At 43.2% G+C, this 22,334-nt stretch overlaps 3 protein-coding genes and 1 long non-coding RNA gene across 10 annotated transcripts; 3 read left to right on the plus strand and 1 right to left on the minus strand.

The window, feature by feature from the left end:
• Positions 1-552: 552 nt before the first annotated feature.
• Positions 553-2,929, plus strand: LOC103993572 (sialyltransferase-like protein 1). The gene has a single exon (XM_009413684.3). The coding sequence runs from the start codon at positions 944-946 to the stop codon at positions 2,123-2,125; it is 1,182 nt and encodes a 393-aa protein (XP_009411959.2). The 5' UTR covers positions 553-943; the 3' UTR covers positions 2,126-2,929.
• Positions 2,930-14,627: 11,698 nt separating this feature from the next.
• Positions 14,628-16,218, minus strand: LOC135644624 (CEN-like protein 2). The gene is made up of 4 exons (XM_065162367.1): positions 16,015-16,218; positions 15,876-15,937; positions 15,585-15,625; positions 14,628-15,507 (listed from the first exon to the last, which is right to left on the minus strand). The coding sequence occupies exons 1-4, from the start codon at positions 16,216-16,218 to the stop codon at positions 15,287-15,289; spliced, it is 528 nt and encodes a 175-aa protein (XP_065018439.1). The 3' UTR covers positions 14,628-15,286.
• Positions 16,219-16,325: 107 nt separating this feature from the next.
• LOC135644625 (uncharacterized) lies at positions 16,326-17,654 on the plus strand. Its single transcript, XR_010498537.1, has 3 exons — positions 16,326-16,448; positions 16,611-16,843; positions 17,373-17,654. It is a non-coding gene; the product is annotated as an uncharacterized LOC135644625 (long non-coding RNA).
• Positions 17,655-18,560: 906 nt separating this feature from the next.
• Positions 18,561-21,983, plus strand: LOC135644521 (protein ABSCISIC ACID-INSENSITIVE 5-like). Of its 7 annotated transcripts, none has more exons than XM_065162162.1 (6): positions 18,561-18,716; positions 18,823-18,955; positions 20,281-21,383; positions 21,468-21,539; positions 21,620-21,649; positions 21,721-21,983. In XM_065162162.1, exons 3-6 carry the CDS (start codon positions 20,346-20,348, stop codon positions 21,805-21,807), a joined length of 1,227 nt encoding a protein of 408 aa, XP_065018234.1. In that variant the 5' UTR covers positions 18,561-18,716; positions 18,823-18,955; positions 20,281-20,345; the 3' UTR covers positions 21,808-21,983. The 7 variants fall into 7 exon arrangements, with proteins under 7 accessions (XP_065018234.1, XP_065018237.1, XP_065018238.1 ...); XM_065162165.1 differs by having other exon boundaries at positions 20,299-21,383; XM_065162166.1 differs by having other exon boundaries at positions 20,314-21,383.
• The last annotated feature ends 351 nt before the right edge of the window (positions 21,984-22,334 follow it).

A 22,334-nucleotide genomic window follows, 5' to 3' on the forward strand; every position in this document is an offset into this window, starting at 1 on the left:
TTAAATGCTGACCTAAAAGCAAGCTACTTTCTTCAAGTGCATCTATCTTTAATCTTCTCCATAATTGATAGATGGCCCATCCATTTTGCTCAACATCGCATGTAACATAATTAGCTACTATTACTATCCATCATCTAATCTTCCATCGTCCAATAAAAAAAAAAAAATTGTATACAATAATTCCTAATGTTTATCGATTATCTTTTTTTTCTTTCCCTTCAGTATCAATATCATTATCATCTAAAAGATGTCAATGAGACATGATTTTACTTTATATTCTTAGTATTGATAGTAAATGTTTATTGATGGAACACCAATTTGATTACAAAAAGAATCAATTTGAAATGACACCCAAAAATTGACGAACTATAGAGATACTTAAATTAGCTTTTGATCTAACAAATCAATATTAAGAAGCCACATATATCTCTCAAATTTCATATAATTTATGGATTTTTTTTTCTTCTTTACAAGTATGATTTCAATATATATATATATATATATATATATATATATATATAATCCCTAAATCCTTCAAAACTAACACGGCGATCATTTTTCATTCCCGGCCTCAGCGAGAGACGCCGTCCATTAACCTCTTCAGCGTTGCCTTTACCACCGCTCCTCCTCGCTCACGATCCTCTTTGGAGCTCCGGGCGAATGCTTTGGAGTTCTTCTGTCAAAGCGACTCCTTTCTTCTTCTGGTTCGTAGAAAGGGGGAGGGACTAGGCGCTGGATGAGATCATTCGCCTCTTGCGCGTTCCTTTCGCTGATGCTCCTCCTCGCCATCGTTCCCCTTTCGAGCTCCGGACTGCGTCCCTAGTGGGCGATCGGGACCGATCCGTTGTAACTCCGTGGGCGAAGGCTTTGCAGTTCTTCCTTCAGAATGGTTCCTTTCGTCTTGTAGTTCGAGGAAATGGGGAAGGACTAGGTGGTGGCTGAGATGACGAAGCGCTCTCTCCCATTGCCCTTCATCTTATTTCTTCCCATCGCTGTGTTCTCCTTCTTCAGATTCCGGGCGGTGTTTCTCGGTTATCCCAGCGCCGGGCCGCTGCCGGGGGACGCCCCCTCGGTGGCGCCACCTCCCTTCCCCAATGTGACGCTGCTTAGTTTGGCGGCGGAGGAGGTCGGGGAGGCGGAGCTGTGGAAGGACGTCGAGAACCTCCTCCATGGGAGCTTTGTTTCGGTTTCTGACGGTGGCGGTGGGAGGAGGTTCCGGTCCTACTCATCCTGGCGGCAGGACAACCACCTCGAGGGGCGGACGCGCATGAGGCTCCCGGCCCAGTTCCACGCCCCCAAGTACTATCATTTCTTCCCCGAGTTCCGCCGCTCGCTGCGTGACTGGTTCCGGAGCCGCCGCTTCCAGCCGGAGGTCATGTTAGAGCTCGCTCGGCTCGTCAAGATTCCCATCGATCACCACTATGGCCGTCCCGGCTCCCAGCAGCTGTTTGGCTCCTGCGCCGTGGTCGGCAATAGCGGCATCCTAATGAACAACGAGCATGGCGAGCTGATCGACGGTCATGACCTCGTTATCCGGCTCAACAATGCCCGCATCCAGGGATACCACCGCAATGTCGGCTCAAAGACCGGCCTTTCCTTCATCAACAGCAATATACTTCATGCCTGCGCTCGAAGAGAGAGCTGCTTCTGCCACCCCTATGGCGAAAGCATCCCCATGGTCATGTACATTTGCCAAGCTCTTCATTTTCTAGACTACGCCGTCTGCAATTCCTCGCACAAGGCGCCGATCCTCATCACCGACGTCCGGTTTGACATGCTCTGTGCCAGGATTGTCAAGTACTATTCGCTGAAGCGGTTCACCGAGGAGACAGGGAAGCCCCCGGACGAGTGGAAGAATGTCCATGATGAGAAGTTGTTCCACTACTCGTCCGGGATGCAGGCCGTGATGCTTGCAGTGGGAATCTGTGACAAACTTAGCATCTTTGGGTTCGGGAAGTCATCGGAGGCAAAACACCATTACCATACCAACCAGAAGAAGGAGCTGGATTTGCATGACTATGAGGCAGAATATGCCTTGTATCATGACCTGGTTGAGTGGCCACAGGTAATACCTTTCCTCAAGGACTCTGGCTTTGAAGTTCCTCCAGTAGTGTTTTATCATTGAGGTGTTTGTCTTGATATGGTTGGACTCTTGAAGTTGTCCCAACCGGTAGAAGAAATCTGGATGATATGTTTCTTGAGGCAAAGTTGCAGTGGTAGTGGCAATATAAAAGAAAAAGTAAAAGGAGATTGTTATATGAGGTTAGAGATCATCGTACACCGTTTTGCAGTTTGCAGTTTGCATTATTCAGCTACAAGCTGAAAATTGCTGTTTGCTCACAAGGATGAATATGATTCTATCTTTTAGTTCTCAATATGGTCATTCTATCCAAATGATCCAGTATGTGTTTAACATGTGTTCTTTGAGCAGTTATGCTGCTTGCATTTTATCGAACTCATCGTTGGAAGTGACATATGCTTAAAAGGTTTTCTAGTTAGACTACCTATATAATGACTAATTTATGCTCCACAAATTCAGGTCATGTTCTCTACAACAAACATCCTGTGGCCAGCTGCAGGTTTTTGTATCTTATGTTACTCGTTAGTTATGCATGCATGCTTTGATTTTCTTGGACATATCTCAGTGATTTGGTCTTGCTATATGCATATGTTCATTGACAAATTCATCAGATCCGACATCTAGAAGCATATCTTCTTGTCGATCTGGCTCTCTATGCATCATCTGCAGTAACAGTTATCCTGTGCTAGTTCAATATACACAGATGCATCAAAGACTGGTTCAACCACAGAAGGTGGATGCTGATGACATCTCTTGCTTCCTGCGATGCATGCAGCAGTTATGATTTACAAATGGGACATGTTATGTCATTTTCTCTGTCATCATTGCCTTCCAAAATCCTTTTCTTTAGGAAATATGTATATTGGTAATTAATGTTTTACTAATCAGAATCAGTGGTACTGAATTTTCTTCTCTTTATACGGCTTCAAGGCACCAAATTTCTGATAGAAAATTAGTTACATTCTGTATTTTTATCAAAAACTCCTCCACTTATCAGTGCTATTATGTGGGTGAATATAGTAAACAGTTTTGCATCCATATATTGCCTATCATTACTAATTTATTAGTAAACGACAAACATGTAAGCCACAAAGGCTTGTCCAGTTTTGATCATAGAAAGAGGAACTTCTGCTGATATTCTAACTTGTTGTGCTCCAGTCACTTGCTGAGATTGTTTGGAAGAAAAACAAATATGATTGCTCAAGACAATACAAAGGTGCATTTCAACGTGGTTTATGAGACGATGTCATAAGGATATAACACCTGAAGCATCAGATTCACTTTCTGTCTCATACTCTTCCTAAATGCATTGCCTATCCTTGATAAAAACCTATCATCACAGGTGAAATGCTTATTCTATGTGATTGCTATAATGTTTTATTGAAGTCACAGAGGAAGATGTTCAGAGAAACCACTTTTGGCATCAGTAGTTGGTAAGAAATGATAATGTGAAAAGTTCCCTCAAGAATCATTTGTAGGTTAATTTCTAGTATCTTTCTTTCCAAGTCAGACAAGAATTCTGCAGCTCCAATATCTCTCTGTGGTAAATGGAACTATAGGTACATGCAATGTATGCAGCAACTGATATTTCTTGTCCAAGTGTGGTTGGTTGGATTGGTTGGCTCTAGGTCTATGAATAGGTAATGCATTTAGAAGGATGACTTGATATTTCTCACAAGCAAAGGTACTTCTATTGCTCTGGTGATACATTTTGCTTTATCTAGTGCATGAACTCATCATGAGCATGTTTCATTCCTATATTGTTCTCTTGGTACAGACACAGGATTCTGTTCTAATCTAGAAATCTCTATACCAAGTGGTACATCTTTTTTGTGAAAAGTTCCCTCAAGAATCATTTGCAGGTTAATTTCTAGTATCTTTCTTTCCAAGTCAGACAAGAATTCTGCAGCTCCAATATCTCTCTGTGGTAAATGGAACTATAGGTACATGCAATGTATGCAGCAACTGATATTTCTTGTCCAAGTGTGGTTAGTTGGATTGGTTGGCTCTAGGTCTATGAATAGTTAATGCATTTAGAAGGATGACTTGATATTTCTCACAAGCAAAGGTACTTCTATTGCTCTGGTGATACATTTTGCTTCATCTAGTGCATGAACTCATCATGAGCATGTTCCATTCCTATATTGTTCTCTTGGTACAGACACAGGATTCTGTTCTAATCTAGAAATCTCTATACCAAGTGGTACATCTTTTTTGTGGCATATATATATATATATATATATATATATATATATATATATATATATATATATATATATATATATCCTGATTAGTTTGTGAAGTAAATGGCTGCATTATTCACCGTTGACTTTATCCTGTATCAGTATGCTTTTTCTCATACAACACTGATATATCTTATAATGGTATCCCCCTCTCAGTAGAAATCAGACATCAGTCTCGCCTGAGCCAGACAAATTAGACAACCAAGTTGTTAACCTTCTCCATTACTGTTTACATGAAACTTGAATTAATTGAATATAATTTATAGGTAGAAACTTATACTCTATTATCATCTTAATTATTATTATTATTATTGCATCTAAAAGCTTAAAATTTAGCAATAAATTGACCGGAGAAGTTTTCATCTCGACATATTCTAGTAGTGTATTATTGTATAATTATTTTATACATAAAAATAAAATAAATAATTTTATTTGTTTAATATCGTCAGTTGTTTTGATGAAAAATATAACACATGACACATGTAAAAAGATAATTTTAATTTTTTATTTCTAATAATTTTATTGGTAAAAAAATCATTTTAATTTTATTGGTAAAAAGATAATTTTATATTCCACATGTTAAAAACGGATATGATATTAAAATTATTTAATCAATAAAATCGAGACAAATATATTATTTATTTTATTTTTAAAATTATAGTGATTCTAATATAAATTTTTTAAGTACAAAATTCGTGATACTAATAGAGTCCAAATATAGGGATAATACATAATTAAGAAAGATAAATTAAAATTATTTAATATGTAGTCCAGTCAGGTCGGGTTTCAAATATCGGATCTCGTCCATTCAATGTTTCTCCCATCACATCTTAGCCATTCAAAATTTGAACGCGACTCCTGTGTGCCCCTTCCCTCTCTTTGCCGTGCCCCTTCCCTCTCTTTGCCGTCCCTAAACCCTAGGGAAGGCGAAGAAGGAGAGGGGATCCTCGACCCCATAGAGGGCTGCCCCGCGGACGGCATCGCTGGAGTCTCGGACTCTTCGAAGGTGGCTGATCTCGGAGCCAGCATGAGCCGACGGAGGGATATCGGATGACGATGTGAGTCTGGTGGGTCACTTCCTCAGGGAGACGCTGTAGATGCCCCGGGAGCGGTTGGCGAGTGAGTCTTCTTGATTGCTAGGTCATATTACTGCAGTTCTATTTCCTTCTTGTTTTATTGTGGTTGATGTGAGCAGACTCACCATTTCTCTTTGGATAACATTACCCTTCAAAGTTCAAATTACTTACAGCTTATGCATGCTTTTAATGACGGTGGATTGTATCTTTTCTCGATCTACAATGTTTGATATCATGTCCTAGCATGAACGAATATGGTGCTCTAATATATTGAGTAAATCTATGAGGAAAAGAAACGAGAGAAACATCAGGCATCTGAATCTTCGTATGTTTTGATGGTAAGAGAGCAATCGACGTCACGGATGTGGAAGCGATCACTGGATGAGCTAAAGCTGTTTCTGATGTTTCTGTTACTCAAAACATTCCTCAAAATTTGACAACTAAAAGAGAACTTTCTATTAGAAAAGGATACATAAACAGAAGATGATTCTTGCACCATTTCTAGAGTTCTGAAAATATAAAGCTTCAATGAAGTCTCAAATTATAAGCACACCATCATTACATCCATAATTCTATTGGAGATTCTACATATAGTTAACATATGTTTTGTGTGATGCGGTAAGATATGGCCATATAGCAAGTCAGTGTTGCCACAATGATGTAGCTTTTATGGATGAACTAAGGGTGAGATTTTATATGTTTCATTATATAGTTGAAATCAGGATGGAAATTCTAGAGGCTTCTTGAGAGTATAGAATTCCGATGGATTTCGTTAAATACATATAGCACTCCTGTATACAAAAGGTGATTATTGGATTAACTTAGTTAACTAAGCGGAGTGTGTTTTTTGACATCTCTCCTTTAATCATAGAAGTGTCCAAGAAAGAAAAGAAGAATATGGCAATCCTCCACCTTTTTCATCCAGGCTTGGGATTCATTTTGATGGTGTTTAAGTGACAGAGTAGCCAATATTTTGGGACTGTGATGTCACGGACAAAATTTTAAACAGAATGTTTGATGTAATGCTTATGTATTTCCGTGTTTTTTTGTTTTTCATGCTTTGCAAAACATGTAGAGGGATGATTGAAGGCTTAACAGCCCAATTTTAGTTAGGTTTAGCAGCCATTTTAGGTTGGTAAATAAAGATTTTGTCATATGGACACTTGTGAGAGATATTCGGTCTGTTGTGGATAATTTTGACCCTTTGTTGTGCAATCGTTCAGAGTTTGTAAAGTCTCTTTATAATTTGCGTTGTCTATGTGGTGTTTTATGAAATATTTGCTTGTGACTCTTTGTTGCTTATGGACACTTGTCTATGTAGTATTTTTTGAAATATTTGCTTGTGGATACTTATGAGAGATATTTGGTCTGTAGTGGATAATTTTGATCCTTTGTTGTGCAACCGTTCAGAGCTTGTAAAGTCTCTTTGTAATTTATATTGTCTATGTAGTGTTTTCTGAAATGTTTGCTTGTGGATTCCGAGTGAGGTGCTTTCTTTAACCCGTTTTCTCTTTTGTAGATCTTAAGAGACTATGGGAGGTTTCGGGGAGGTTGACCTTTGCGGATGGACATGCAAGGGTGCCACACGATAAGGCAAAACTTGCTAAGTCCGTGATAGATGGTATCAGAGCGGGACAAGCACTCATAGAAATACTTGGTGTGTAAACGTGCGGGGACCTAGCGGGGCTACGTTGAGAGCAGCCATCATGTGCGACCGTTTAGGGGAAAACAGATATGGAGATGTAGGGAAAAGGAGTCGCTCAGAGGAGCAGACTTCTGAGATTGGCATTCAGAGGAATGACCAACCTTTCGCATAAGAGGCACCACGAAAACAAGCAAGCTTGGAAGAATGCGTAGCGCATAAAGGTTGGGATGACTGAGTTCGAGCTACGGCTCGACGTTGACAACAATACTTAATGGTACTCAAGGCAAGCGAGGTGCTTAGTAAAGGATGAGACCATACAAGGTGGAATAGGTTGCTCAGCAAATGAAAGAGTTATGCAAAGCTCACAAAGGTGAAGGGAATTGCTGACTCGAAGAATTCGGTACTCATGCAAGGGCTTGCATGTGGACAATAGAATGTTCGTGGCCATCCCAAGGCGATCGAAACTCAGCGCCATGGAGTATTGGAACTTTCTCTTCGGCGCGATATGCTGGCAAAGGCCACACATGGAGGGATCACAATCCGAGTTTATCTCACAAGGATTAAAATACAATGGAGATGTCACCAGGAGGCGATATGGTGCAGTGGATCGTGGTGGAACAGTTCGTGGCAATGCGATACACACGAATCTAGTCCCGTGAGGGACTATATCATATGGAGGTATGATCGAGAGCTATTGGGAGATCCACTTCGGTGAACAACACGACGACAAAAAGGGCTATGGATTCAAAGAGTGAAAGCCATGGTACCGTAGAGGCGGGTCTTCCGTGCGTGCATCGAATTTTACATTGGATGAAAGCTTTGATCATCAACATATGGGGGTTGTGTACCACCGAGGAAAAAGTTCGAATACAAGTACTAAGTGAGTCTCATGGGAGGGACTTGATCATGTAGAGGTATGATCGAAGCAACTTGAGAGTTGAACTACTCCAGAGCCTATATTTATTTAAGGGAGTCCGGCAAGTCAAAGGACAAGGCCGAGTAAGCGAATGTTGCTACCAAGGAAGCTAAAGAGAACAGAATTAGTACAAACCCTACAACATGATGGCAGAGGTCATACATAAGAGTTGTAGTCCGTCTTTCCATCGACCAATGGGAACTGCTTGGAGAACATAGAGGTGTTGAGGCATGAGGTTGAAAGGGGTGATGAAGCGACGATGAGTCCAGAGGGACTTAGCTACCCAAAACCAAGCATCAGTTAGAATGGAGGTAGACTCGGAGGAGTGCCAAAAAGACATATTTATTGATCGTGAAGAAAAGGGATGCAAATGCGAGGCGAAGGATAGTAGGGCCATGGTACCGCAGAGGTGGGACTTCCGTGAAGTCATCGATCCATTGCTCTCATGGAGGGAGAGCGTTTGGTTGTAAAAGGGGCCGAGGAGGTGGAGCATGCAAAGACAAACTCCAAGTACCGAGACAAAGTTGAAGGGCAGAGGGCAAGGAACTTCATAAGACCAGTGTCAACGAGCTTCTCATCAAGTAAACCGATAGTGAAGGAATTCGGGTCGTGCAAGAGTGCACGACCGAGGAACGAAGCAGGCAATACGTGGTGCTGTACCTTTGTTACTCAGTGAAGTAGGCGACAAGGTTGATGGAGAAGACAGCACAATCCTAGAGGCGACCAAAACTATTAGAGACTTACTCCGTTGGGGTGAAAACTTCCTGTATTCCAGAAGTTCGATGGCATTGAGAAGGTGAATCATAGTAGCTAACTCAACGCAAGAAGTGCAAATACTTCGAGTGCTTCAGAAGGGTAAGCAAAGAGCAGGCAAAGGTCAGTAACCAGCTTGATGCATTGAGTACAACCCTCGAGGAGGCGGGCGAAGTGAAGTAACTATCGCCTTCTTAACTCTTAAGAGAATAGACGAAACCGAGTACCCCAACTCTCTTATCTATCCAGCAGAGGAGCTCTACACAAGTTTAAAGACCCTTCGAAGATAATGGAAGACAATGGTTATCAAATCCTCACCAATGGTGATCAGTGCTACTGAGAGTAGATTATCTGCTTCATTTACCAACAGAATGTCAATCAAAAGCAGAAGTGATGCAAATCTACTTGAAAGTGACAGCTAAGTGAATGAAGAGTCGATGAATAAATTTTGTAGAGGAAGGACCTAAAACTTCAAAAGTTTGCGAGGCGATGCTCATTAAAGCTCCAACAAGTATCCACCCAGTTCAAGCAACATAAGGCATTTGAAAGACTGGCGCATAGTAAGGATAGTCTTTTCCTTCATCTGAAGGATCTGTAGGAACCAACAGGGATCAACACAACTCAGCCAACCCCACATTAGAGTCAGAGTTATTGGCGAGTTGAAGCTGCATAGTGGATCAAAAGTTCGACTACTCAACAACAATAGCGGAGAGTAGTTGGGAGCTAAGAGCCGCATTGCAGTTGGAGTAGAAGATTGAAGACTCAGCAAAAGCGATGAGTTGCAGTGTCGGCAAAGGCTTCGACGAGAACGTCGAAGGAATAAGTGGGGGAGAATGTCACGGACGAAATTCTAAACAGGATGTTTGATGTAATGCTTATGTATGTTCGTGTTTTTTGGTTTGTTCATACTTTGCACAGCATGTAAAGGGACGGTTGAAGGTTTAACAACCCCATTTTAGTTGGGTTTGGTGATCGTTTTAGGCTTGTAAATAAAGGTTGTGTCATGTGGACACTTGTAAGAGATATTCGGTTTATAATGGACAATTTTGACCTTTTATTGTGCAATCGTTCAGAGCTTGTAAAGTCTCTTTATAATTTGCATTGTCTATGTAGTGTTTTCTAAAATGTTTACTTGTGGATCATGAGTAAGGTGCTTTTTCTAATCCGTTTTTTCTTTCGTAGGTCCTAAAGGATCATGAGAGGTTTCGGGGAGGCTGACCTTTGCGGACGGACACGTAAGGGTGCCGCACGACTAGGCAAAATCAGCTAAGTCCGTGATAGTGAGGTTGATTATAAAGATCTGGCCTTTGATAGAAGTTAATTTGTTTGAGAAAATATTTTAGAATCATGTATTGTTGAGACCGCAAAGTTTCATCTAGCAAGAAGTTGGAATGTTTTGTTCTATTTTAAACGTCAATAGCATTATATTTTGTGTAATTATAGAGCTTTTGTTGTCCACCACCCCCGTGATATCAATATTTTGTCAAATCATGTATTGGTATGCATCTGTATACATATATTTTAAACCCAGATATTTATAATTTAGAATGAGATTAAAATATTTAACATGCTTTATTGTTTTTTCATCATAATTCCTGGTTGTTGTGAGAACCATTTTAGATCTGGTGACAAACAAGCTTCAAATTGTTTCGATTGTCAATTCTATAGCATCTGCAGAATTTGGGTCTTCTACTTGTAATCTTTTCCAATAGGATGATGTATAAACATAACTTGATAAGTATTCTAGTGTGCTTTCTACTTATGGTTATGGGCCTGATAAATGCAATGTGTTCCAGTATCTTGTATGAAGCTATAATGTTATGTCAACCGAAATTTAGATACATGCAAGTATTTGACCTGGTTTTGGATTCAATTCAGGATCCTGCACCATGCAGCCATTGTATTCTCCTGCTGTCAATTGTAATCTGGAATTCTCTCAGCTTGGATCAGGCCAGAGGGTTCAAGTCTCTATCCAATACCTTCCTAAGCTTATTTCTCAGCACTTGAAAGGACCTCGATCAGAAACTTGAGCACCTGCTGTATTAAACTATGCTCCTCCAGAAGGCATGCCGGCACCATGTCCTAGTAATGTTGGTTCTCAATCTACTTCATCAGTCTATATGCATTCTTCTCAGTTTTCTGTACTTCCACATCCTGCAATGTCATTCGTTCAACCCCATGAGCACATTTAATCTTTTGCACAGTTATTTATTTCACTTCCATTATCATTCTTGATACTTGGACTAAGATGTCAAAGATTCTGTTCATTTTATAGCCAATCAACTTATATGTATTTCTTTTAACTGATCAAATGTAGATATACTCTTGTTTTACATATCAGGAGCATCCTATTAATGTTTGTACTGTAGCTAATACCTTTGGTAATTCAGTCCTGCATCTTGAAATAAAATCTAAAAGATTCATGAGAATGAACTGATGTCATTTGTTACTGACTTAAAAAAAGGAATACCATGGGGTGCTCATGAAACTTATATTCGGTACTTTTATTGGACCAAATATAATCTACACTTGTGTGCAATTCAAGAACACCTTTAGCCCTGCATCACGAAAGAAAACATAAAGTTCATTCAACTTTGATTTACAAGAATGAAGAACTGGTATCCTTATAAGCAACTCGAGCTTTCAATTTTGTTGTTCCCTTGTACTAAGGATGTGCCGATATAATTATTGATCTCTCAAGTTGCTGATTATTCGAGAAATACAAGTGATTCGGTGTGGATAAAGCTTTCCACCCTTTGTGCTGTCTAAAAACTTCTTCGTCCTCATTGTTGTTTGTCATCTGTGTTTGGATGTCTGGCAAAACTTTGATGTTATATAGTCAAGTGTTCTTTTAATGATCTTTCTGCTTCTGTTTGGTATTACTTATTCCAACGCGGGCTTTTTGGCAGAATCATCAGTAGCACCCACTAAGGGCCCTGGGCATGCCTGCAGCTGCCACTGGGAATTCTGAGATCTGAAATGTGGATGCTGCAGGTGCGACATTAATCGTTTGCTGGAAGGAGAGCTGCAGGCATTGGAAACGAGTATATCTGGCATGTATCAGAAAATATTCCTTTTTAGCCGGCTCCTGGTGATTTTGCAGAATTAATGATGCTTCTTGCACCACAGATCCAAGAGCAGCATCTCGTTCCATGAGTTCTGAACCCTTCTACGGCCTCCAGATACCTTGTATTGCTGGTGCAGACGGGAAAGCATATTAAAACTAACATGTGATTACTTGGTTAGGCTTAAGATTAAATAAGGAACACAATTGTTCTTTCTTATGGGTTCCTTCATAAGTTGAATGTGGCATCTCTAATAATATGGTTTTGCATATTTTTTGATGCAGCAGTAGTACCTCAAGCGGTGGGCTTTTCCAAAAAGTATTACCATGACAGCAATCTCCCGATCTCCGAGGGACGTCTCCTTCGAATCCACAAAACGAGAATTTAGGTGATTTTTCTCATCAAACTATTATTCTTTCATGGTTAGATTTTGTTGTCCTGTGATGTTCCATATGATATCTTGTTAACACTATAACCGATTTTCTGGGCAAATAATTAGGTCGCCTTTCTTGTCATTTGTTGGGTTTACATTTCCTTTTTTGGTGCCGGCTTTATTCTTCATGTTGTCATGCTCATTATTGTGCATTCTACCTTGAAACGCAATTACTTTTTACAACGTGAGTTGCTAGTGGGTCCTCTGAATAAACTACAAAGCTGATCTCAATGTTCCACAATAGATTGAAAACTCTTGAAACAAAATAATGAACGAACGTTCTCAAAGGGTCAATCATGGGGAACAAGTCCAAAGAAACCCAAAACAAATCTTGTCGCCATTCCCACTGGTCACTTTACCAAATTCCGTGTTCCCTGTAGTACCTTTTCCGATCTATACCAGATTTGCTGCCCCACCTAGCAAGTGCACCTGTGAGTTCAGTGTTCGACCTTTCAAAATTATCTCTTGGAACTCTTAATATTTTTTGCTTGGAATTTTCAAAAGTCATGTGATTCAATCCTTTGATTAGATTTTTTTACCGAATTTTTTTAGTGGTTCAATCAGAATATGAGGAACACGCGTGCCTTGTCATGGTTAGGGCTGTAAACATAATTTGCTGTTCATGAAGAGTTCAAACTTATGCTCGTATCTGACTTGGTCTGGCTTATTCGAGATTGTACCGTAGCAAACTCAAACCAGATTTTAATGTTCATTTCATTAATACGTCAAACTCGAAAATTAGCTGGTTTTATTATATTCAGCTTCACAAGATCCTAATTTGAAATATATGATTATGTATGGTCATATTTGTGGATATATATATTTTTTGTCACCTAGATTAGATCATTAGGTGTAGATCTTTTGGATATAAAATTTTCTGTCACTAGATACACTATGATTTAACTATCAAGATGTTGCTGCTGTTGTATTATATTTCCTTTTTCTCTTTGTCCAGTAGTATTCTTCCTTTTTGTTTGGCTATTCTCGCAAGTCTTTGAATTATACAAACCTTATAAGTTCTAGTCAATCACAAATGACTATGTCTACTTCTGGTCACATCATGTCATCATGCAGCTTGTGACATTCCGGGTTTCTATTTTATGTAATTTTTTGAATAATTTCATAATTTGGTTTTCATGTTTTTTTCTAGGATTTGATTCTTTTGGTTTATGCTTCACTTCTTTTTCTAACTAAATGGTAGGATTTAAAGGGGAAGAAATGGTGAAGCTTTTATGTGAACACTCCCTCCATCTTAGGCATGTCATCGAGTTAGATAAAAGAATAGGGATTTGAGTCAGGTTCAGTTCTGGGTCAAATATCTAAATTTCCAGTCAAACTCATGTTCGAATTCGAGTACCGATTGTTGATCACAATTGTAGAAGTAGGGTTCGGTGTCTGATCCACTTAAATCTAGTTTAAGTAGGTACCTCAGTCATTCTAATTTTAGCTTAGGTGACATTTATTGGTATCAACTCCCGGTCATCTCTACCATGCGTGGTGGGGATTCTGTGTAAGGACGGCATCCTTGTATCTCAAGGATGTGGCCTAGTCAGACAATCTTCTGTGGATCTCATATTCTTTTAGTCTCTTCACTGCACCATTCGATCCTACCGACAACACCAGAGGAAAATCTAAGAGAGGTATAGACAAACAAAGAGGAACAAGACTTTGGGAGGCCTGAGTATGGCCTCCCTTTCTCACCATGTCTTCCCGACAAGGCTTGGTGGTGGTCGGAAATGTTCCCCCAAGCATTTCCTTCCTTTTCTTGGCTTCAGGGGTGTTTTCCCACTCTTCTTACCTGAGTCGTTTGTTTCTGAGCATGCTATGTTCATCATTGAACTCTTATAATCCATGCCTTCTCTCCTGAATGGTAGAAGTGTGTGCACGTGTTTAAATAGAAAGTCAACTTGATTAATTTAACTTTGCTAATATGTGCACAAGTTTAAACTTGGTTCTTTCCTGCTAATTTTGTCATCATCAGGGACAGACATATAGGTTTTGGTATCTAGTTACTTTTGCATGGTTTTTCGTTGAAATAAGCAACGTAAGTGCAAAGGGAGATTATATTTCCATTCTACAGTTGCCATTTGCAGAAGTCATAGACAAGTTAGTGAGACGTTGCTGACAATGTTCTCCTTAGCTGGTGGCCGAAATAAAATAGTTGTTGATGACAAAGAATTGATGTTGACATGAACCTGTGGATGGAGTTATATTCCTTATGGTAGAACAACTTATGAATTACTTCGGACCAGAGAGGGAAAGAAAAGGTGAAGCACTGTTTTTTTCCTACTAGGTTTTATAGACCTAATGTATGTCATCTGATATTTTCAATTCCTATTAATGTGAGATTATTATGTACTGCTCTTTCAATCTTTATCTTCCGTGTATAAGCTATTGACATATGAACATTTTATAGTTTTGGAGGAACATGTTCCGATTCATACTTAATATTCTCCATTAGCAAAGAAGAAGAGTATTCTGACAGGACAAAAGCCCTCTTTTCTTTCAATGAGGAGAAGAAGAAGAAGAGGAGAGAGAGAGAGAGAAAGTAAAGAGACGATGCAGTCTGGACGGCCCATCTACTGCAGGTAAAACCATACATAATCTCAAACCTCCATTTTCTCTTCCCTCTTCCAGGGCACTGGGGAAACTTTGTCACATAGGGAGAGAAGCAAGTAAAAGAGACGGTGCCCGGTGGCAGATGCACAGTTGAGTACCAGCGAGTTGATATGCTCCTGTAACAGGCCTCCAAGGCACAAAAGACACTGGCGAAGATGTTGAGGAGGAGAAAGATAAACAATGGCGAAGCAAGCACTCGGCAGAACAAGTGGGCAAGTACACTCTGTCCTCCATGGTCGACACGTAGGGAAACCAGGAGGAGAAACAAACACAGCAATTGGCACATCCGCTGCTGCTCCCCCGTCAACAATCTCCTCAATCACACTCCACTCCCGTTGGAGACAGCCATGACAAAATCAACCATCATCGTCATCATCAAGCAGCAGCGGCTTATTTGGCAGACAAACGAACACATGCGATGGGCGGCAATGACACAGTGCGCAGGGACGAATAACATCAGCGCCTGCGTGCGGCGGTCTCCCTCTGGGCGTTGAAGTAAACCGCCGCGACGGGGAGGTCGAGGTCGTTCTCCTGCGCGAAGCCGCGGGTGCTGAAGCGGTCCCTCGATGGCGGCGCCGCGGCCACCGACTGCCGCCGCTTCTGCTTGAACAGGACGAAGACGAAACGATGGATGCCGATGCTGGGCCGCGGGCTCTCGTAGCTCACCACCTCCTTCCCTGCTCACACCACCGCATCAACACACACGCGTTAGGCCTCATGTCAAACACAGCAGAGCGCAGAGGGGACGACCCACCGAAAGACGCATCCGTCGTGCCGGGGATATCAGTCACCACCCTGCATGCAAATCCACCACGTAAGCAAGCCATATCTATGCACCAGATTCATCTATGTCTTAGTAATTAGATTCAGGTTCATGTGTGTCTGCTATGTGCTAATGTGCACAGGCATTTTTGGATTGTCCTCGATGCCTGCTGACGCATAAGCACAGGAAATGCAGCACACGTGAACAGTTCCATCTCACTTTGCTCAAATCACTGTTCGATCGCTTCTCTGCTAAATGAATAGTTTCGTGTGATTGTTTTACCAGTGAACATGCTCCCGTAGGTAAGGATCGCTGGGGCCGGGCGCGTCTGGGTCTGTCATCACCTGCGACAGCAGAAGCAACTGCTGAAGATGATGCATCAACTATGGAGAAGAGCAGCTATGGCGCCGTACGCACGTACCAGCGTGAAGAAAGACCTCATCTCGCCGCCTTGGACCTCCACTCTGGGCTTGGAGACGACGGCGGAGGGGAATAACTCATGGCCATTGCAGACGAGCTTGTTGGAGTTGTAGGTCACCATCATCTTCACGCTGGGGTTGAACGAGTCGATGACTTCTCCGATCACCCTCCCTACCGTCAGTGGGTCCGACGACAGCCTCGCCATGCCAGAAGGAGGAGAATGTGGAAGGCAGCAGTTGTGGGTGAGAAGGGAATGCTTTGGCAAGGAGATGGCTCCTCTATTTATAGTGCTCAAGGGAGTATCTCATCTGTCACTGCCTGTGATCAGCTCTGCTGGTGGGGACGCCCCTTCCTGGGTTCCATCCATGGATGGCGCCACTGCGCATGTCTCGACCCAAGTGGCAACCCTAACACAGACTGAGGATAAAAGGAATGGTAAGTCTTCAGAATAGAGCTTCCTTTCTCTCTCTACCATTGTAGCAAAACCTGCCTTCAAGTTCTCAACAAAGATAGAGAACACCTGCTTAGTGTAAAGGGTCATTTCTTTCCATTCTTTTTCTTCAAATGGGTGTACTAAGGAACCCTCTTCTTCTTCAGATGGGAGCACACCTTTTTCTATTAAGGCAAAGAGATGGGAGGGAGAACGTGAGGATGGTGATGCTCTGACCTCCCCAAGCTTCATTTCCATGGGAGGAAGTTGCCGTAACTGGCTATATTCTCTGCAGGAGTAGAAGGAATAAAGACGAGGGATAGACACACTCTTTCACAAAGCAATGGCAGTAGTGCTATGGTGCCATCTCATGCAAAGTGATCCTGTGGTCCTTAATCAGGTAAAACAAGGCATAAGTTCTCATTACTGGTTGAGCACACTGCACATGCACACATTTGCGGGGACTTTCCTCCACCCAAGCTGCACTTTTTATGCCCTCCATAATGAACCCAAAGTTAGAGAAGATGAAGCAAATACATATTTTCCTTCGATTTAAGTGGATCAGACAGACTTTTAAAGAACCTGGAAAACCCTAACAGCAGAAAGGCATTGAGGAAGTTATTTGGATCGACTTTTAAAGATTTGATGATAGTGAAAATATAATTTAGTTGTTTGAATAAATATTATGAGAATAGTGAGAAGATGTTTAGAATCTAACATCCCCATTTAATCTCACCATTAGATGAGTAAATAATTCAAAGTTAACAAGTTAATAAATCAATAATCTTATCTGATGGAGTGATAGATAGAAAAATAAAAATAAAAAGTATGAATATTGTGGATGAAGTAAACCAAAGTACACAATGGGCACTTTTCATGAGACAAACTCATGTAGCACAACATCTGATTGACTTTGTTCATGGTGTCAGGTTGTGCCATTGCTCAAGTGGGTAAATGTTGGGTGCTCACCAGATCATGGTGGGGAAGAAGGGAGACACTGAGATGTGCAGGTCACACATTGTCCACTATGGCAACTCCCAAGCACCCAATAAGCACATCTGCAGCAGCGTTACCGGTCAATAGCAAATGGTCCAATCCACTCATTGCATCCCATCTGCACACTAAATTTGGTTCTGATTCAGGCCAGGCAAGGGTTGACCCACTCTTCAGATATGAACCCAACTCAATTGCACATGTTCATATAACAGGGAAAAATCCCATCTCAGGACAAAAATAATAATAATTGTGGATATTTGAGTTCTCATACATATGATGTATTCAAATATCAAAATGTCATTTTTCTTTCACCTAGACACTGTACATGATATGCATGTCCATATAAAAATTTCATGGTAAATATTAGGCAAAATTACTTGGATTAAATAATAATATATGATGCACACAGGACAAATTGCCCCAAAAATATGATAATTTAATTAGATAAATATTTTCACTGTTGGTAACAATACCTTTAGCTATATATAGCTATAAAATAATTTTTCAAATATGAATTTCCTTTTTTATTTTATTTTGAAATATAATTTTACATGGTTGGTAGAGATTTCATTTATACTTCTCACGGAGTTGTATATGGAGATGGGCCATGAGGAGGCCCATGAAGCCCAGAAAGGCTTACCGAATGGTGATTTGCTTCGATCTACAGTTTGTATTGGTGAGATGTCCCAACAGTTAGCTTATTATTTGAAATCTAATATGATAAAGAAAAAGTAAATTAATATCTAAAAATATATACTAATTAAATTCAACCAATTTATAATTCGACGAGCCATTTTATCGATCCGACCCGACCCGACCCGAGTTGGCTAGCGGCACGTGCGAGGCACACGATCTCCGGAGTTTTCCTCGCTGCTGCGCTGGGGTGCTCTTCTCTCGCCACGTGTCCGGTACGTGTCGATGGTCAAGACAGCCTCCCGCCCCGTTACTAATTCCAATTCTTGGCTCATTTAATGGGGGACCGGCATTTAAACCCGGCCGCTACCGGAGTGGGCCCGGATTTCCTACCCAGCAGAGAGATAACCGCACCCGTGCTTCGTCGGGGCCCACGAAACCCGAAGCACCCGGGTGAACTATTTGAGCGGCCGCAGCCGAGGCTATAAATGCCCGCGGCGGGTTGCGAAACCTCGCGGGTACCAGCCGCAGGGGCGACAGTGGGTCGGTGGCGTTATCTCCGTCCGCGCCGTTATCTCTCCTCCCCCTTTGCCTTTCCCATCTGTTCGATCTCCGTGGAGCTGTCGACGTTGATCATCGCCGAGGTAATCTCGCCTGCTCACTCCCTTTCTCGTTTCTGCTTATCGAGTTTGGATTTTGTGGCCAACCATCTCAAGTTCTTAGGGTTCCGATCCATGGTTGAACCCGTAGGTTTTCGGGGACTCCTTCTCGGTCGGATCTAAAATTGCTCCAAACAAATCCTTTTTCGTTTCCTACGGAAACGCTTTTGAACAAGAGAGAATATACTCTCTTTGTGATGACGCAATTTGATAGCTGAAATCAGGTAAAGTCTTTTTCGTCCTCTCTCCCTCTCTCTCGCCTTGAATCGCTTTGCTTGTGATCCGTGAACGCTTCTGGTCTCCATTGTGTTTTGGGGTTGGATGAATCAAAAGCGAGGGGACTGGGAGTGGGTGGGCAAGCAAGTGGCAGCTTCTGGATATTTCTCTTCTTTCTAAAAGGGTTAAACAGCTTTTGCTTCCATGGCTTTGCCCGCTTTTCCTGCTTGGAAACAAGCGTTCGGCGGTGGGCGGTTACCGTCTACGTTACCAAACAAGCCTGCAAATAAAAACAAACCAAAGGAATCGAAATGATGTATGGTCCACATGGATGGGCGAGACATGGCTCCATGCACTCGTGGACCCCCATCATGCATGCCTCTGTCTCTACATGTCGGCTCGGGTTGCGGCTTAGATCCATCATCATGAAGACTTTGATGGTTCTCAGATCCATCATCATAAAGCGAGCATTCTTGGTCCATCCAACTTGCTTTAAAAATCGGAAAATCTAGGGAAGATCATGATTGTGCTTGTTTTGAGTCTTGAAATGTCAATGTCAAAGACGTAAAAGCGCAGGATGTATCAGACCATCTGTTCCCAATTCTGGGCTTTGCGCGGCAGAGCCACCGATAGGGATGGTTGGTAGCGCTTGCCGGCGCTCGACGAGGGTCGATGTCCGCTGCTGGGAGGCCTCGCTCTCTCTTGTTGGTGGCTCAGTCATGTCATCCGGCTCGTCGGATCTAAGATTCTAATGTTCACCTTCTCTTCATCCAAAGTCGGCTCATCGTCTCAGCTCGGACTGCTTTGGCGCCTCTGATCCAATACGCACGTTGAACTGTGTCAGGTTTTGTTCTATCAGATTTCATGTTGTTTCGCCACCTCGTTGCGTTGCAATGGAAAGTGTTAAGCTTATTAAATATTTAGCTTTACCGAAGACTTCAAATCTTTTATGCATATATTTATTTATGCATTTATGCCCCACTGCTTACGCGTGAGCTGCGAATGGCACCAAATCGCATCGAGAGGAAATCTCGAACCCGGACACCACAAGACATCACCATCACGTGAAGGCCACGCCACAGCCCATGGTCTTTACGAGAGTTAAAACTCCCCCGGTCGCCTTTTCCTCCTTTGGAATCGGACATGCTCTCCCAAACTGCCTTTTTTCGTCCCGTCTTCGGCGTCTGTAGTCGGTGCCGAGCCCTATCTCTTCCGCTAGAGTCCAAAGCACTCAATTTTCTTCTCGGAATCCTCAATTGTCTTTTTCTCCTTTACTCCGCCCTTTATTCTCTCATTTCCTTCCACTTTCTTTCTTTCTTTTTGTACACGGTAGTGAAACCGGAGTTCAAAGCTGCTGTTTTGCAAGGGGTGGGGGAGACAGCTCGCGCTCTGGCGGCCATGGCGTCCCTGTCGGAGAGCAGGAACATGACGTTGGAGGATGCGGAGGTGACGTCCGAGCACCGGGGACCGGAGCCGAGCCGTCGCCAGCTCATCCCGCTGGAGGACAGGGACACGGTGGCGGCTAGGGAGCTGGACCTCGGGTTCCCCCTGATGAGGCAGAACACCATCTACTCCCTCACCCTCGACGAGATCCAGAACGCAGTGTGCGAGCCCGGAAAGACGTTCGGCTCCATGAACATGGATGAGTTCCTCACCAACATCTGGAACGTCGAGGAGATCCAGGCCGCCGCAGCTGCAAACAACAACAACGAAGTGCCGATCAACCACCTCGCTGAGAGCACTGCAGGACGGCAAGCGACGGAGGCTCCGCCACTCCGTCGGCAGGGGTCGCTCACGCTCCCGGCGCCGCTGTCTAGAAAGACGGTGGATGAGGTGTGGGCGGAGATCCACCGGGACGTGGCGCTTCGGTCGCAACACGTGGAGCGGGCTAGCCAGGAGGGCGCCGGGAGCGCCGCTCGCCAGCCGACCTTCGGGGAGATGACTCTCGAGGACTTCCTCATAAAGGCTGGCGTGGTCCGGGAGGGGTACGGTGGCGGACCGCCGGGGGCGCCGTCGCCCCACCAGCAGCCGGTGGCGCCGCCTCCCGCGCCGGCGGCGCAGCAGTACGGGATGGCCGGGTTCGGCCACGTCGTGGGCATGGCGGGGTATGTCGACGAGCAGGGGCTGGGGTCAGCAGCGGGCGTGGGCAACGGGGGCTACTCGGTGGGTAATGGGTTTGGTGGACGGGTGGGGAATGGCTACGCCGCTGCGGCGGCGGTGGGGTCGCCGGCTAGCCCGGTATCCTCGGAGGGGATCGGGGGAGGGCAGGTGGACAACACGGTGGCAGGGTACGTGGCAGACGGGCCGAGGGTTGGCGGCGGCGGAGGGAGGAAACGTCCGACGGACGGGGCAGCGGTGGACAAGGTGGTGGAACGGCGGCAGAGGAGGATGATCAAGAACCGGGAGTCGGCTGCCCGGTCTCGCGCCAGGAAGCAGGTACGTACGGTGGCCGTTATATCAATGTACGACGATGATAACATACAAAGAGCCAGGCATGTGAAGGGAATGCAATGTGCACAGGCATACACGGTGGAGCTGGAGGCGGAGCTGAACCAGCTGAAAGAAGATAATGCCCGGCTGCGAGAAGAACAGGTGAGTGCAAGCCTAGCTCACCATCGTTGGTATGCCACCCAAGCTCCCCTACTAAGAGACTCTGTTTTCTCCTTTGGCAGGGAAGAGTGATGGCGTTGAGGAAACAACTGGTAATTTCGTGGAACACGATTCACTCTATTGTCAAAGAATCCATTAGCTTCATCTGTTTTCTTTCCTGTAGCTGCTGGAGTCCATGAGTGAGCAGGCGCGGATAAACGTGCAGAAGGCCGCGAGGAAGCTGCGCCGCTGCAACAGCAGCACTTGGTGATGGCTTTGCCAAGACCCGCTTCCTCCTCTCGTGCACAAGCTGTGAGTTCTAATCCCCTAGCTTTAGTTGGCTTGGTGTCTTGTGCAAAGCGTAGGCAGTGAGAGATACTGTATTATCCTGCAACTTAGTGATGTATTGAGAACACTTCTAATATATAGATATACATAGTTGTCATACTGATGGCCAATTTGCACGTCTGTTGTTGGGGAGTCAACGGTGTCGTCTGCCCCTGCGACGAAGATATATTGATGCAACAGTCGAGTATAAATAAGCTTGCGACGAAATGCATCTATAATTACGGTTCTATAGAATACGCACGAATCGAGTACCCAGTTCAGATCCATTAATTATAGATCGTCTTGCATGCATCCACTTAGATCTTAGTACAATATTTTCCGACCGATGATACGATTATGGATTTATCGAGTGTAATTCGTAGATAATGCACCTATTACATAGGATTCATCAACTATCAGGCCAAATTATTTTTTGTTGATTCGCCGTACACCGGGGTGTACTCTGATAAT

The sequence above is a fragment of the Musa acuminata genome, chromosome BXJ3-8, assembly GCF_036884655.1.
Source record: "Musa acuminata AAA Group cultivar baxijiao chromosome BXJ3-8, Cavendish_Baxijiao_AAA, whole genome shotgun sequence".
NCBI lineage: Eukaryota > Viridiplantae > Streptophyta > Magnoliopsida > Zingiberales > Musaceae > Musa > Musa acuminata.